The sequence below is a fragment of the Morone saxatilis genome, unplaced genomic scaffold (assembly GCF_004916995.1).
Source record: "Morone saxatilis isolate NCDOM2014 unplaced genomic scaffold, NCSU_SB_2.0 Contig10, whole genome shotgun sequence".
NCBI lineage: Eukaryota > Metazoa > Chordata > Actinopteri > Moronidae > Morone > Morone saxatilis.
In genome coordinates, this window is record NW_023339652.1 from 9588363 (window position 1) to 9605192 (window position 16830).

Here is a 16830-nt window from a genome sequence, read left to right on the forward strand (position 1 = left end):
ACACACACACACCACACACACAGCCTGGTCTGTGTGTATGAAGAATGTAAAAGTATTTGAAGTATATACAGAGGCAAACATAGATCTGAGTGAGCCTGGACAGACCTTCCGTGTATGAATGCCCTTGTTTTTTCTCTTCTGGATGTTCCTTGGTCTGGTCTTGGTTTGCAGTTGCTGTAACCTCTTGTTCACTCTGTGGATGATGGACAGTTTCAGGTCTCTGTATCAGAAAAAGTTCATTTTAGATGTTAAATAATGAATATAGCTTACAAACCACTGTAACACTTTAAAAATAGGAATTTACATTGCCTGAGTTAGTGATATTTATGGATCTGCAAAGATAAATCAACCATTTGTCAAATATTAACCTAACTGCCAACTATTATTATAATTGATTCATGGTTTTGAACCATTTTTAAAGAACAAAAATATCCAAATAATGTGATTTCAGCTTCGCCAATGTGAATATTTTCTGGTTTATTTAGTCCAATATGACAGTAAACTGACTATTTTCTGACATTTTATGGACCAAATAACCATCGTCGATAAATGAATAATGGCAATAATCATTGGTTGCAGCCCAAGACATTTACTCTTTGGATTATTTATCTCTACATGACATTACAGTTAAGACACTTACAGTAAGTCATGGAGACAATCGTTTTGGCATTTTAAGAAATATGCTTATTTGCTTTAGACGATAAGATGAATACCTCTTTAAAGCTTGTATGCTAACAATTTAGCTAGAGCCAGAAGCAAGTTAGCTTAGCTTAGCATAAAAAACTTGAAACAGAGGAAAAACAGCTAGCCTGGCTCCGTCTGAAGGTATCAAAATCCACCTCTCAGCAAGATTAAGTGAAGTCCTAGCTTGCTGGTCACTACAAGCATTATCCAGCTGATAAAGCCACTGCATAAAGCTAACATGATGGACAACAGTGAGGCAATATGACTCCTTACCTACGCCATCGGCTGTATCGTCGACCAGAGGGTCAGAGTTTATTACATACTTGCTGCCAAATATCTGCACCAGCTGGTCAAAGAACTTGCATTCCTGTTTCTCTCCTCTGGAAACAGGAAATTTCGGAGTAAGCAAAAAACCTTTTTTTGCCACAATAAATGTGTACAACAACAAATGTTGTGAAGTTTAAAACATTCTTAAAAAATAAAACTGTATTTAGAATGTAGATGTTAAGACATACAGCATGACCTAACCACATTAGTGAACAACAATGGTACTTGCTTTCTGCCTTCGAGGAAGTGTCGGAAATTGGCCCTCAGCCTCTTTATCCTGGTCTGACACTGTTCAGGAGTGCGCAGGTAGCCCTGGCTAGCCATGACCTCAGAGATCTGGATGAAGATGTGTTTGTTCTTGGTGCAGCCCTTCAAGGTCTCCTGGATCTCCTCGCTCCCCCATATGTCCAGGAGGGCCTCGGTCTCCCCGTCGCTCCAGGGCAGCTTGGTGCTGTCAGCCATCCACTGGGTACCTGCGGCAGTTAACGGAGTGGACGTATAAAGCACAATTACAATAACGGGAAAAGCTATAGAGGCAATTGTACACGTGTGTATAGATCTGATTGGTAGAAAAATTTATAATTACATTATTATGTGTAGAGACTAAATACGACTAGATATTATTAGAAAGAGATGTTGTGGGTTGTGAATTCTTGGCATCCATCGGTGTCACTTCACATTTTGAAAAGGAATCACAACATAGATGTACATTTTCTCTTGAGTTTCACCTTTCTTTTGAGCAGGCCCTAGCGTGTAGTCCTCCGGCTCATCTGTGACCGACGTGTCTGCGACTGTGACGTCCACTTTCAGCTCCCTCCTGAAGATTTCATCCATCTCGCTGAAAAATTTGAATTCCTCCCTGAATTTAAAGGAAAAAAAAACAACAATTGACAACCAGACAGATTTACACATTTAAGTGTGTAGCTGGCAACACTAATCCCATTTAAATCCTAAATGTTTTCCATGACAATTAAACAACACAGAGAGTAATTTTACCAACAAAAAATTGTGTAATTCACACAATATGTGGGCCATTCACTCATGGCCATGTCAAAATGAAATAAAAATCTTTTAAAAACTGCTAATTTATCAAAGCAAGTACCCATTATAGAGTTTGTTTCATAGTTGACATAAAACTACTGAGGGTACAAAGGAAAAGCTGGCAGATATTCATCAATTATTCTAACTTTACTAGATTCTCAATTACATTGAAGGCTTTAAATCCTCAGATCTTGACATCACTCCTCACAGTTATAAAAGATTAACATTGTATTAACTGAATACTGCCCAATAAAGAGCAGACATGATTTGCAAAATATTATCTCGAGTTTGTTTGACATCCAACCAACCAAAAAGCCCTCATGATGCTGGCTATGAAACATTACCAACAACACAAATCATAAATGTCACATAGTTTTGTAATAACTGACTTTTCATGGAGGAAGCCATGTTTAAGGCGCTTAATGCGGGAGTAGCACTGCTCTGAGGTCCTGATGAATCCTTGGTCACTCATCTTCTCAGAGATGTACTTAAACACGTGGCGGTTCTTCAGGCAGCCCCTCAGGGTGAGCTGGACAGAGTCTTCGCCCCAGATCTCCAGCAGGGTGCGAGTCTCCTGGTCCGACCAGGGCATCTTTCTGCTGAGGTCGGCCTGGGGGTGGCTGGCTGAGGGCTGCTCGTCTAAGTGGAGGGACAACAGATGTATTATTATAATGTACATAGATACCTGCACAATAACACTGAGTACAATTGTCAAAGGTGCCATGACACAAATTGCACATTGATTTAATATTTAAGCCTACACATGTCAGGGTCCTTGTCCATTAGGGGTTGCTCGTTGGCGTCAGCAGCGGTACTGTCCACATCAACGTACAAAGAGTTATCACCGAGCACCGGAGCCAGGAGGTGGAAGTATCTAAACGCAGCAGGCCGCCCTCCGTTCCTGGAAAACGTGAATCAAAGGCAGGATTTGAAGGACATTTTTTTTTACTAATATTTAAAATAACAACGTCACTCATCCATTTTATTTACCTCTGGGTGTTGCAGTAGCGCCTGTAAGTCTTCTTCAACCTTTTGATCCGGGAGTGGCACTGCTCCGCCGTCTTCGGGTATCCCATGGCGGTCATTTTCTCAGATATGTCTGCGAATATGTGCCCGTTGCGGACGCAGGTTTTCAGGCTGTGCTGCACGTCGTCTGCGGCCCACACCTCGACGAGAGTAACCGTCTCCTGTTCTGTCCACGCTGTGTTCACACCATCTGGACCTACTTCAGGTGGATGGAGCAGTGGGAAAGATTGAGTGAACATTCATCTAATGCAGATATCTTCTAACTAGTTATGTGAATGGATCAAAATTTACCTGGATCCTGGTCCGGCTGCTCGTCTCTTTCATCATACTCATCAATAGAAACCGCCTCCTGTCCAAGTATTTGTTCCAGCGGCTTGTAGAATCTATAATCTACTCTTCTTCCACACCTGGAGACACATAAATATGAACCGTTACCATCATGGATTGTATTTGCAAACAGATAAAAAGTCAAACTGATGAGAAAAATGGATCTCACTTCTTCTTATCGTAGCACTGTCGAAAGTTGTTCCTCAGTGACTTCACTTTCCAGCGGCACTGCTCCGAGGTTTTCGAGTAGCCGAGGTCTTGAATTCTCTCTGAAATGTCGGCGTAAACGTGTCCGTTGTGGACGGAACCCCTAAGCGCCCTCTGAACGTCTTCGTCGCCCCAGATCTCGATAAGCGCCAGGGTCTCCTCATCTGACCACAAGCTAGGTGCTGGTTTTTCTGTTGACATGCTGATTTCTCCATCTTACGGTAGAAACACAGCACTTGTTAATTACTAATAAGAGGATCATTTAACCTAAGTGGTTCAAGATCCAGTGCAAATTTGGTGGAAAAGAGGTTCTCCTGGTCCACACTTCCTTTCCCAATAGTTCCAGTTTTGAGACACGATTGCACATTGCGAGTGTTTTTGAACCATTCATTTTATATCTGTGACTAAGTAGCAGGCTTATGTTAAAACAAAATATTACAGAAAATACAAAACTTATTTTAAGTTAAACATTTTGATATATATATATATATATATATCAGAAATTCTTCCACATACCACTAGAAGTAGCTAAAGTACCACTGCCTGTAGTGGTACCATAGTTTGAGAACCAGTGGTCTATACTATTACATTTCCAATGATGTAGGAAATTCCTCAGCATAAACATATAGTGATTATTGAGGATTATTTACCTATTTCAGTCACTGATTCACCATTTGAGTCTTCGGATATTTCGATGGAGTCTGTCACAAGGATGGAAGATGTTGACGGCTGCTTGTCCAGGATTTGTTCCAGCAGATCATAGAATTTAAAGTCGACTCTGTCGGTCCCAGATGAGCTACAGACAGTAAAGGTGATTATATTAACACACATTTTCTTGCCAACAGTACGACATGTAAAATGAATATTCATGTACAGTTTTTACCTCATGTTTTCCTGACACTGCCGATAGTTGGCTTTCAGCCGTTTGATCCTGGTGTGGCACTGCTCGGCGCTGCGGGAGTAGCCGTTGGCGCCAAGTCTCTCTGATATTTCGGTAAAAATGTGACCGTTGTGTGGGTAGCGTCTCATGCACTCCTGGACCTAAATATGGGTGAAATTCTAAGTAAAGGTGGCTAGAAATCTATCACTGTGTAGATGATTTAATGGTTGTCTGTTGCTGGGTACACTCCAAAGTTTAATAGTGTTTTTGAACATCATCAAAGCTTTAACTCGTCTAAACAACATGCATCATTAAGAGTAACAGTTTAAGACCTCTCAATTGCTGGCTGTATCTTGGATATATTTTCAGCAATTCAAATAATTAAGAAACTGATTAAGTGAAGTGAGACTGCAGTTCAGCCTGATAAGGAGAGCTAAAGGCATAACTCTAAAGCTAAAGGCATAACTTTAGTCATAGTTAAAATGTATAATTTCCTCTACCTGTGGGTCTCCCCAGATCTCCAGAAGGATGATGGTCTCTTTGTCCGACCAGGGGACTTTCTTCCTGTCTTCCTGAACGCCCACAGCAGACTCTGAAGAGACACAAATAGAAAAGAAAACACTTTATTTGATAACTTAACTGTCGATTTTGCCATTACATGACTAGTTTTGTTCCGAATATGCCAGGATATTGGTTTTGGACAAGGTTTTTGAATGAGAAAGATGAATTGAAGATGAATTGTACACCATGCAACTAAGGTTACATTGAACCTGGTAAGTTCAAATGGTACCAGTCCTCGACTTATCATAATTAAAATTAATGGTCTGTGACCTGACAGGTGTAGATAAAGCAGTCTTTGGTAAGAGAAAGAGGGACAAGGAGACTATAGATTCAACTACATTTGACAGAACTTTTTTAACTGCTATAGTGCCTCCCTGAGGGTAAAAGCTCAAAGTACAGGTCCAAAGGCATAAAAAACCCACTGTCACTGTCTAAAAGTATTCTAATTAATTTGGGACTGTGTCAGAAAACCATTATAGGTTTCTATGTATTTCTACACATTTCATACCACTGATTAAATTTGTCACCAGTTGTCAGAAGCACACAGTGATCAGTCAGTGTGTATAATTATTAGGTGTCAGGGCTTTGTAGTGTGATTAAAAACACTTCACACGCCTCCAACTGTTAGAGAAAATTTTAGTTTACCGATATCCTGATGGGAGAAGGAGGTGAAGTCATCTTCGGGCTCTCCTGGCGTTTCATCCACTTGCGGCACTATAGGGAAGTCCTTCACTAAAATTCTTCCCAGTTCATTGTAAAACTTGCACACAACTTGTTCCTGTCCCTTCATGCTACATCGAGGAATAAGAAGAGAGCAGACAAATACTGTAAATCAACCAGTTCCTGCACTTTTACTTTTACTTTTACTCTTTCTGCTCTAAGCATACGTACTTGTTTTGGTAGCATTGCCTGAAACTTGATTTCAGCCTTTTCAGTCTTGTTTGGCACTGCTCTGGTGTTCGGGAGAAGCCCTGGGCGGCCATCTTGTTGGATATGATGGAGAACATGTGTCCGGTTCTGTGGAATCCTCTCAGTTCCTGCTGCATCTTGTCTTCACCCCACGTGTTGATAAGGGCCAGCGTCTCCAAGTCGGTCCACGGAACGCTTCTAGTTCCTTAAATAAAGATATGAATCACATTGTTTGGTTAATGTCTGTTTGTTTTTGTGCTTTATATACTGATAATGTACTAAAGATGTAGAAAGAAGATGTAGAGATATTACACTGCTGCATTGTTTTGTTACTGTGTTGTTAATGTGATGATTTGATGATTTTCTTAGACATATATGATAGTAAACTGATTATATTCAGGGTTTTAACTGTCAGTCAAATAAAAACAAGTAATCATGAATACATGACCTCGGGCTGTGTTAAAATATAACAGCGTTCAACCTATATTAAAATAAAATGTGTGTATCAACTACGCCAAGTTAAGTTATCAAACGTCTAACACCCCTGTTGCAGCAGTGGTTTAATTGAAGTACATAAATGTGACACTGTACCGATTTCCAGTCGGCTCGTATGGCCGAGAAACTGCCAGTCCTCGTCGCCGTCTTGGGACTCGTCTTCATCGATGACCTCTTCTACGTCATAGGTGACCTCAGGAACAGTGGAGGGAGCTGAGGAGCCGAGTACCCGCTTCAGCTGCTCATAAAATTTATACTCCAGCCTGGAGTTCCCTCTGGTGTTAGAGCAGGGAAAAGGAAACAGGAAATTTGCTTCAATTGCTTTTTTTCCACTCTTGTTTCCACAATTTACAGCTATGACCTTTAAGGTCTGGGGGAAATTGTAGTTATCTGCAATGACTGGACAGAAAGACAAACATAAAGGACAGACAGTAGCTCATTTAATACCCACTTGTTGTTCTGGCGAAAGCATTTCTTCAGTCGTTTGACCCTGGTCTGGCACTGTTCCACGGTTCTCATGTAGCCTCTCTCTGCCATCTTCTGTGCGATCTGTGTGAATATGTGACGGTTCTTCAAGCAGCCCTTCAAAGCCCGCTGCACCGAGTCCTTCCCCCAGATGTCGAGCAGATTGAGCGTCTCGTCGTCCGACCAAGGAACCTTTGTGTCTGTTACAACTGGAAAAGAACCTTCCTGAGGGTCTAAAAAGAAATGAGAAGTTAGTTAAAGGAATACGCTTAGACTGATGTACCCAAGTACATGCACTAACCCATACATAAACAGTACAAACCTGTATATTCTCCCCATATCGAGATTAGAGGAGATTCACCTGAATTCTCTTCCTCCATTGACGAATCCCTGCACACGTGGAAAAACACATGGATAAAATTGACACCTTTTTCTAATTTGATCAAAGTGATTTTACTCATTTTGTGATCCCCAAAACATTTGTTTGGATCTGAGCCACAAAGCACACATGTATAATAAAAAAAGATTGAAACAATTGAACAGATTTAAAGCTATGGTAACACATTAAGTGTTTTCAAAAGATCAAATGACAAGAGGTACATGGAGTAACACACATGAACTGTACAAAATAGGACTCAACAGCATGCTTTAAGCTTAATGCTAATAACAACATGTTTTCAAAGCCAATGCTAACATATAGATGTTAAACACAGTCCTGACGTGAAGCTGCAGGGACAATTTGACCTGATGATGGGGCTAAATGTAAAGCTGAGAGATCACCAAAGTTATTAGAATTTATCCTAAGGGAGACCTGAATGTGGGTATAAATTCAATAGCGATCCATCCAACAGCCATTGAGACATTTCACTCAAAACCACAAATGTCAGCCTCATGGCAGTGGTAGAGGAAAGGTCAGGGGATCACCAAAGTCATTAGGTTTAATTGTCTGGGAACAAAAAAATGTCCATCAGACTATGTGAAATGTGGGTTTCCAGTTGGTTCAGTGGGCAGTTTTATTCATAACACTGTCAGTCTGTCCACCCCTCTGATCTAGACTGAATTATCTCACCAACTGTTCTTTGATTTGCCATGAAATTTGATACAGATATTATTGATCCCCAGGGGACGAAGCCTGCTGACTTTGGCGATCCTGTGTATTTACTCTGGAGCGTTTCAGTAAAATATCATCGAAACTAATAGATGTATTTCCATTAACAAATAAACAAAACATTTTTAGTAATCTTACAAGAAAGCTGTCGCCTCAGCAGGCTGTTTTGGAGGAATGTCCACACCTCCGCTCAACTTCCTCTTCCTGAGAACCCGCCCTCCTCTCAAGCTTTGGCTGTTGTCATCGGCTGCTGAATCTGTGTCCGCAGTCTCATTAGACATAGTGAGGTCTATGGTTTCATCACATGGTTGTGTACTAATTGAGTTTTGCGCATTCCTCTCCTGAGAAATGTTCCCACCTCTAACTTGCAGCTGCCAACTGCCCGAGTCCCTCGTCTCCTTCCGTCTCGCTGTCTCAGAGCTCCTCCTGCCGGCCCTCTCCAGGCTGCTTGTGTTGAAGGCTCCTTTGTGCTCTGGAGGGTTTGAATCTTTGAGAGCAGGTGAGGTGGCGTTTGTGACAGGTTTGGTCCCAGGAGGCAGAGACAGGGAGGAGAGGATGCAGTCATCCATGGGTAATAATCTAGGATCTACAGATGAGAAAAAAGATGATTAATTAGACCCCAGTTTAGTTAAAAGCCAGCAAAAACTCTCAAACTTCTCGCCTTCTCTTCAAAACCTTTTATAAGCAATGCTGTATTAGGTTTATCTGCTGTGTGATGAAATAACCTACAAATAATCATTGCTTAGGAACTCATAATTTAGGAAAAAAGGGAAATTAAGTATTATAAACAATACAAAAATGCTAAATCCTGAACATTTTTTCAGTGAGGATCACAAACAGACTTGTTACAGGTTGGTCTTCTAAACTGCAATTATATATCTATCTGTTTCACTGCTGACTGTTCATTTTGTTGACTTACAGTCACAGTGTTACAGTCATGGACTGGTTACAGTATACAATTACAGTATACAACCTTTCTCTTCAAAATGGCCGAGGTTTCTGTGGTGTTCAAGTACAGCCTTCATGTCGTCTGGCGGGAAAACGGATTGTAAACAGTCGTCTAGGAATGACGGAGCGTCTCCGAGCAAAGCTGCCAACTGAGAAGAGAGATCCAGTTGCTGGCTTTAGTGAATGACCCAGAGTGAGTTCAAATGAAAAATAAGTTAATTTGATAAATATGTGGGGGGTAATGAGTGTGAAACTATAGCTGTGTAAGGAAATACATACATCTGGCCTCAGGAGCGTCTTTTTATTTGATAGCATGCGATTATCTGACTTTGTTATTTTGCTATTCTTGCTGCTGTTTGGTACAGAACAGGGAGGCACGAGGAAGCGCTCCGCTGGGACACTGTGTTGCACCTGCGCCCAGTTAACCCTGCTCTACATCTGTCTCTGGGTCAGTGGTGCAGACAGATGAGCCCCTGCACAGAGCCTATGTGCCACAGTCAGCCGGAAATACAGTTCAATTTGGAAGAATGCCAAAGCTATTTCCTGGTAATGCACTCGTCTGTGTTGCATTTGGCTTCTTCTGATGGAGAGACAGAAGACAGAGACAAAACAAGTAGTGCAGACCTCCCACGGGGCCTGATAACTTCCCCAGGTAGCAGTAGCACTAAGGATAGCTTATAGGGTCTCGAAGTACCACCATTATGACCGACATTAAAATACAGTAGCATATTGAGCTATGGAAGGTTCATAGGTTTATTATAGGCAGCCCGAATGCCAGCAGTGGTTTAAGAAAAGTGCAACACAAATTATTAAAAAGGAAGTATATTATTATTATGTAATTAGCTGATAATTGTGAAGGAATTAGACTGAAATGGTACAGTGCTCCTCTTGTCACTGTGAATTGTTTACAAACCTAAAGGAGGTCACAGGTCACAGCTTGTGCCTCTTCTGTGTCCTCCTCTCTGACCGTTTGGCTGACCAGACTATGCAGAGGAGCTGATAAGGTTGAACACTGAGCACCCGACGTATTGTAGTTCTACTTTGTTATGAAAGACCAAGGTTAACACTGACTGTCTCTTTTATGCATTAAAAGTGACTTAGGATAGAGTAAGTTGGCTTAGAGTTTGTTTTTATCCACTTCCCAATTGGATCTTCAAACATATTTGGGACACTAGTAGATCTGGTGGGTCTAGGTTTTCGTTAAATATCCCCCAACAGGAGGTAACCTTCAGAAGTGGGTTGGCAACTGCACTGTGTTGATCTGATCTTGTTCTCCTTGGACGAGCTTCAATAAATTCTGCTGTGTAAGTCATCAAGCTCTCCTGAACTCTGGTGGTTCATCTCCTTCCGTTTTTCCATCACAATAATGAGTATCAAGCTAGAGTTGTAGTATAAAGACCAATCGCTTTATTTATTGTCAGACTAATGGGTTTTGGCTGGTGGCCTTCATCAAGGTCTGGGGCTTAGTCTGACAATAAAGTTGTAATTTATAATACAAGTGTTGGCTGGAGTTTTAATCTATTCTGACTTTTTCTAATTCTCCATGCACGTTGGCAGTAGGTGAAACTAGAGTTCAAAGAAACATGGGACCTGTGTGAAGTCTGGAACTGGCAGCAGCTCCTCCAGTCTTGATATGAACTCCCACACCAGCATCTCGAGAGCTGCTTCATACTTTGGGCCAAAATATACAGGGAAGATTTCCTGCAAATGAGAGAAAGACAGATTAAAATACATTAAGGATAGGTTGTTGTTAGAAAACAAACAGAATTATCCTCACTGCCTTGTAGTGTCTCAAATTCAGCACAAACGGTTCAAAAACTGAAACTGAGCAACTGCCTGAGGATTTTTGTTTCTGCTTCATTTTTGTTGTAATATTTATCATTCATCATCATTTATTTAGTTTATCATTTTCCCTCAGTCTTCCGGACTCCTCGCCGACAGTCTGGAGGCCCTCGGTTTTACTGATGGTTCAAAGCCTGTGTCTCACAGCCGGGCCTCGAGTTACTCCGCAACCACCATCCCCAGGCCATGTGGGAATGGCCTGGGGAATGGTTGTGGCTTGGGACCTTGGTAGGCTAGATTTGTAATTTCCATGGGAAGGGGAATGGGTGTGGCCTGGGATCTTGGCAGGCAATAAGCCCACAGGAGACCAACCATGAGTGGAGCGGCTGGGACGACACTACACTTCAGCAGCTAGAGTTTTTTTCGGGAATTATGCTTAACTGAAGGTGTCCTAAACTAACCCCCCTCAGGGAAATTCGTTCTCTAGAAATCATATTGCTCCTGTATTGGCTTCTCTGCACTGGCTCCCTGTAAAATTCTGTAGAATTTAAAATCCTCCTCCTCAACTTACACAAGCTCTTCATGTCAGGCACCATTCATATCTTAAGACGCTCATAGCTACCCTATTACCCCTCTAGAACACTGCGCTCTACGAATGCAGGGCTACTTGTGCCTTCCCATGCTCTCCATAGACGACAGGACCAGAGCCTTCAGCCTACCCAAGCTTCCTCTCCTCGTGGAACCGCTTCCAGTTTTGCGTAGGCGCAAGGCAGGACACCTCTCCACATTTAAGTTTAGCTTTAAGACCGTTCCTCTTTGATGTTTCGGTTAGGCTGGGCTCAAGGTGACGTCTGAACCATTCCTTTGCTTATGCGTGGCTAATAGCCTAGACTAGATCCTGGTTGTGGCTTCTGACATGGTCGCTGCTTGATCCCCAAGGGTCAATCATTTTGAATAACTATTATTATTATTTATTCCCTCGTTGTGGATATTGTCGTCGTTGTCATTGACTTATTATGAAAAAGCTCTTCTAAAAGGAAAGTAAAACAACGCAATAAGGAAGTGTGTGCTGGCTTACCTGGAAAAAGTATTTTCTTTCAGAGTCATCCTCCAGTAAAGAATGCACCAACTCCACAAAGTTCACCTCCGATTCCTCCACCTGGTTAATGGTTACCTGTTACACACACACACACACACACACACACACACACACACACAATGTGAGCACAAAAATGCTTATTGGAGATAAGAGAAAGAAAACAACAGTGTATTCTTGACGTTAAACAATGATTTTTATTTTATGTGTATGTGTGTGTCTGTCTGTGCCAGCAACAGCTTACTTACATGGTGATCCTTGGCAGTACTGACAGGAGCTTTAATTCTGTCCAGATGTGGTTGAATGGTCTGCATGTCCACTGGGTTCTCACCTCGACACATCTCCAGAACAAGCTGAATGTATAAACACACACAAACAAATCAGATGCATCACATTGAAACAGTCCCACCGGTGTAAAAGTACTACTACAGCTCCTGAGGAACTTTGTTTTATCTTTGCTGTGTGTTTTGTGTTACTTGCTGCTCTGCCCACACGATTTGTAGGGAGAGAAATGGAATAAATACAGATAAAAGTGAGAGAGAACACTCACAAACCAATAATAGCACTGAGGTTGTCTAAACTATCTGTATCTGTGACACTGAATTTATAATGGTTATAATGGCTACTTCAGACGGTTTATTCATTTAAAATTCTTTAACTTTTTCCGGGAGATAAATACGCTCAAGATAAAATTATATAAGCACAAGCGTCCCCTCAAACAGTGGTTATTACTGACCCTGGCCCTCAGTCCCAGGATGAGCTGAGCCCTCTGACTGTAGCTCATCAGCTCTGGGACCAGCTCTGTCACCATGGTAACAAACTCCTCCAGCATCCCATAGTGGTCCACAAGTCCCTGCTGCACTACTTGCCACACTGCAGCTGATAAAAGCTGCAAGGGCGGGGCCAGGAGGCGTAGATAGTGGACTGGAAGATCATTACCTGCAGACAGAGAAAGGATTACCAAACATGAGTTAACGTTTCATTAAAATCCGGCCTGTTTTCCTTGAGAGAATCGCTGTGCATCAATGGGCAACAGCGAATGTTTGAAATGACAAATAACCTGATAAAAAAAAGTAAGAGCAGGTGTAAGCAATGCAAGACAGGTAACCCCAGTCTCCGGGTTACATGAAAACACCTGCACAAATCTCTGTTGGTTGCATTACAGTTTTATGAGGCAAGTCTTTCCCCCAAGAGATTATATAAATGTATTTGTCATCTATTGATTTTGCAGTACCATTTATAGCTATTCCTTTAATATCTCTGGTTGTATTCGACCCTTGGAGGCAATTTTGCGAATCACTGAGCAGGACCAATTTAAGGAAAATTGGTACTGTTGGATTTTAATATACATTTTGCATCCGTGTGATGAAACAGGTAAACAGACATCTGTGGTTATTTTAACAATTTTATACATAAAACTCGCTCTGCTGAGGATGTGTGTGATAAGAAAAGCTACTAAATGGACCTTGTGGTGAGAAATGTTTTGTCAGCTATTTTCTCAATTGATTTATCAGAAATGTACAATAACACAACATATAATAAAAGTAAAATTACATACTGTACACTGTATTGAGGATTTTATCTGGACTGTGCACTCCTACTTTCAAAAAGGGACATATTTCAACGTCAAAAACTAAAACAAATCAACAAAATATAATTTTTTTCTCACATAACTTAGCTTCACTAACGTGCAATAAAGAGTTTTCAGGTTTTCGCTCTGATTTTACACCGCAACAATAGGACAGCTGCTCTGAAATGTGTCTTGTTTACTGTTTTAGTACAGTAATTATCTCAGATTATTATTACTACTGTGATTAACCTTTAGAATCCCTTATGGTGTCGGGTCAGTCTGAAAGGATTCTTCCCTCCACAGTCTGTCTGGGTTGTAGCTGGCTGTAGTTTTTATAACCCCTCAGGTGACTTTTGTTGTTAAGACAAGGAAAAATGATCCACCTCAGTGGCACTTTGCTTAAACTGTGATACATAACATTTATCAGCACTTCAAGGGGCCAATCTGAACAATCCGAGTCAACCTCATCCACCTAACACTTTGCATGCTGGCCAAGAGCACAGTATGCAATGGTGAACTTGATTTACAGTGGCAAAGTGCCGGCTGGAATAATGACATGACAGTGGTGCTCTCAGGTGCACTGACAGCAGCATCCATCAAACTCAAAACAAACTCTGAGCATCCTATTGACTTTCTGAAGACACGGGAAGCTACAGAGGGAGAGAGAAAAAAAAACTACAACAATGATCTGATCAATACTAAAAAGGAAACTATCACACTACATTGATGAGTACCTGATGGAGTGATGGGGGGAGGAATAAAGCCAGCACTTGAGCCAGCACTTGAGATGAGATAGTTAGTCCTGACAGAAACACTGCAGGGATATTATGCAAAATATAAGCAGTTATTTCCACGATGTCACTGATCACAACACAGACCAGGGATCAATAGAAAACGGATTATTCATCAGGGTACACGCACCTCGACTGCTTCCACTTTCAGCCCCGCGTTTTATTTCCATTTAGCAGCTGACAGAATAAAAAAAAAAAAATAAAAAAACGTCCAGGTGTCCTCCTCTGGTTGTAGCGATCAGGGGGGGAAAAGATTATGAGCCTAATAAATAAATTCCGCTAATTTCTGATTAATAAAACATCCATTCGCCGGTCTCCGACGCACAAAATGCGAGCGCGGGTCTGAAGGACGCATTGATAGGCTCTTGGTTTTTTTTTTTTTTTAATCTCGCATTGGGAGGAGAGACAGAACAAAGGTTTCTGGTCTCATCCGCCTCAGTCCAGATCACGGCAAACCCTCTTTCCTGGTTGGCTGACGAAGACCGGATCAAGCAGGCAGTTCGGGTTCCACAACACTAGATGGCGCTATTGGCTTTTCATTGAGCAAAGGTCTGACCAGTTTAAGGACTGGTTTGTGTGCGTTTATGGTGGTGGTGAAGGAAGTATTTAGAGGTTTTATTTCAGTAAAAGTAGAAATACCATCATTTAAAAATACTCCATTACAAGTTAAGGTCCTGCATTCAGGATTTAATCATATAAAGAGCAAAATATTTAAAGGAAAAGCATCTGTTGTATGGAATAGAGCCTTTTAACTTATAAAATGATAATATATATAATATATAATTGGATTATTATCATTCATGTTGCAGCTGGGCGAGGTTGAGCCTTTAACTCATTTTTATATTAGCGTATATTTAATCTAGTTTCATAGGTTGATCATATGTGTGTGGAGAGAAAAATGTAGTGTAGTAGTATAGTAGAGTATGTAGTAGAAGAATAAAATAGTATGAAATCAAAAAGTACTTTTCATCACTGGGTATATTTGTATATGGATCTATATCTCTGCTGTATGTATCTCATATTAAGTTCTTATAATAATTGTAATGTTTTGAATACTTGGTTGGTGCAAAGTACTGGATGTCTTTTACTGATTTTATTTTAAAAAAAAAAAGAAGCAATTATTGGTGGGAACAACTCAAACTGCACCTCCGTGTTTTTCTGTTCCCCTTCAGAGCAAGGTCACCAGTCATAGACAAACCCATTTCCCTTTATTCATTCATTTTTACAATGTTAAAACTTTACAGACAAAAACCTAAATGAGTTATTAACTAATTTCTTTTGCACGCTCTCATTCACATTCAACAATTCATCCAATCTCATTCATCCGAGTTAAATGATTGGCTTGTGACCCCGGTGCTGCAATTTTGAACTTTTCACCTCACTAATGTCCTCAGAGTATGTGAGTGGCCTGAAATCTGATAACACATCTGCAGGATCGACTGGGACTCAGTGGAGAACCCCCTTTCCATTCGTGAGGTCCATCAAAGCATTCCTCTGTCTGCAGAGCGGACTGCACAGCTTTTATGCTCTTTGTCATAAAACTGAGGGGAACAATCTGAAAAACATTCTGTCCCCCTCAAATGTGCACAGAGTGGCTTCGAGCTTGAGCAGAGATGCTGATGTTTATTACAGCGGTAATAACTAGCCTTTAAATTGAGTCAATGACAGGTTTTATGAGGCTTAAAATGATGTGAGTCAAATGTTATGGGCGTTCACAGCCACCAGATCTGAACTCGATTGAACGCTGATAGATTGGATGGATGTGTTAGACACTGCTCGCCATCACCACCATCAAAACACCAAATGAAGGAATAATAGAGTTTCATCCCTTAAACACAGACTTGCAGAATATGACAAGGAGCACTGGAGCTGTTCTGCAGCTCCTCACTAAAGACACTGAAGGTTAAAACATGCTCAAAACATCAAGAGTAAAAGAACTAGTTATGCAGAAAGACAGAGCGCTATATTAAGAATAAGTAAATTAAATTAGGAATTAGAGGAGGAGGTCATTTCTTAGAAGATACACATTAGGTTTTCAACAGCACCACCTGACAGTGATCTTACATTGTATAATTCCTTATAATAATAACAATTTATCATCCATCTGCCTTTATACATGTATGTACATTTATATAGACTGTAATGTGAAAGAAAAATGTAATTAACTACTTGCCAGGCAATCCCTTGCTCTTCATTCTCTTCGAGTCATTCAAACGGGATGTTAACTCGCCCTCTTATTTTGAAAAAAGAGAACCGGACGTGCTGGCGAACGATTTTGTTGTTGTTGTTGTTGTTGTTGTTGTTGCCTAAAACGTAAGCTAGGCTTTAATATCCTTAAAGCATTTGGGAGGAGATGTATATACAGTCTTATGACAAAACGTACACGTTGTCTGACAAACTCTCAACTCTGCTACTGTTAAATAAATAAATAAATAAATAACTACAACCGTTAGCTGCAGCTGAGCTAACGCGCTCCTGAAATGGCCGGAAGTCCAATGACCTAAATTAAATTCAGATTAATGACCTAAAAACGGGTTTTGGTAGCTCAATTAGGTAGATACGGATTAACTCGAGATGTCCAGATAATGGCTGTGATATGATAACTGCGAGTGT

General features: G+C 40.9%; 1 protein-coding gene across 2 annotated transcripts; it reads right to left on the reverse strand.

Moving 5' to 3' along the window:
* Positions 1-6: 6 nt before the first annotated feature.
* Positions 7-16824, reverse strand: zgc:113263 (uncharacterized protein LOC503753 homolog). Of its 2 annotated transcripts, XM_035679498.1 has the most exons (24): positions 16391-16824; positions 12593-12795; positions 12105-12209; positions 11839-11934; positions 10569-10679; positions 9004-9127; positions 8169-8616; positions 7245-7312; positions 6909-7155; positions 6554-6732; positions 5945-6167; positions 5699-5844; positions 4993-5084; positions 4496-4653; positions 4263-4408; positions 3575-3827; positions 3370-3485; positions 3043-3277; positions 2814-2953; positions 2442-2691; positions 1740-1870; positions 1241-1484; positions 958-1064; positions 7-220 (listed from the first exon to the last, which is right to left on the reverse strand). In XM_035679498.1, the coding sequence occupies exons 1-24, from the start codon at positions 16410-16412 to the stop codon at positions 213-215; spliced, it is 3852 nt and encodes a 1283-aa protein (XP_035535391.1). In that variant the 5' UTR covers positions 16413-16824; the 3' UTR covers positions 7-212. The 2 variants fall into 2 exon arrangements, with proteins under 2 accessions (XP_035535391.1, XP_035535384.1); XM_035679491.1 differs by having other exon boundaries at positions 7-1064.
* Between the last annotated feature and the right edge of the window lie 6 nt (positions 16825-16830).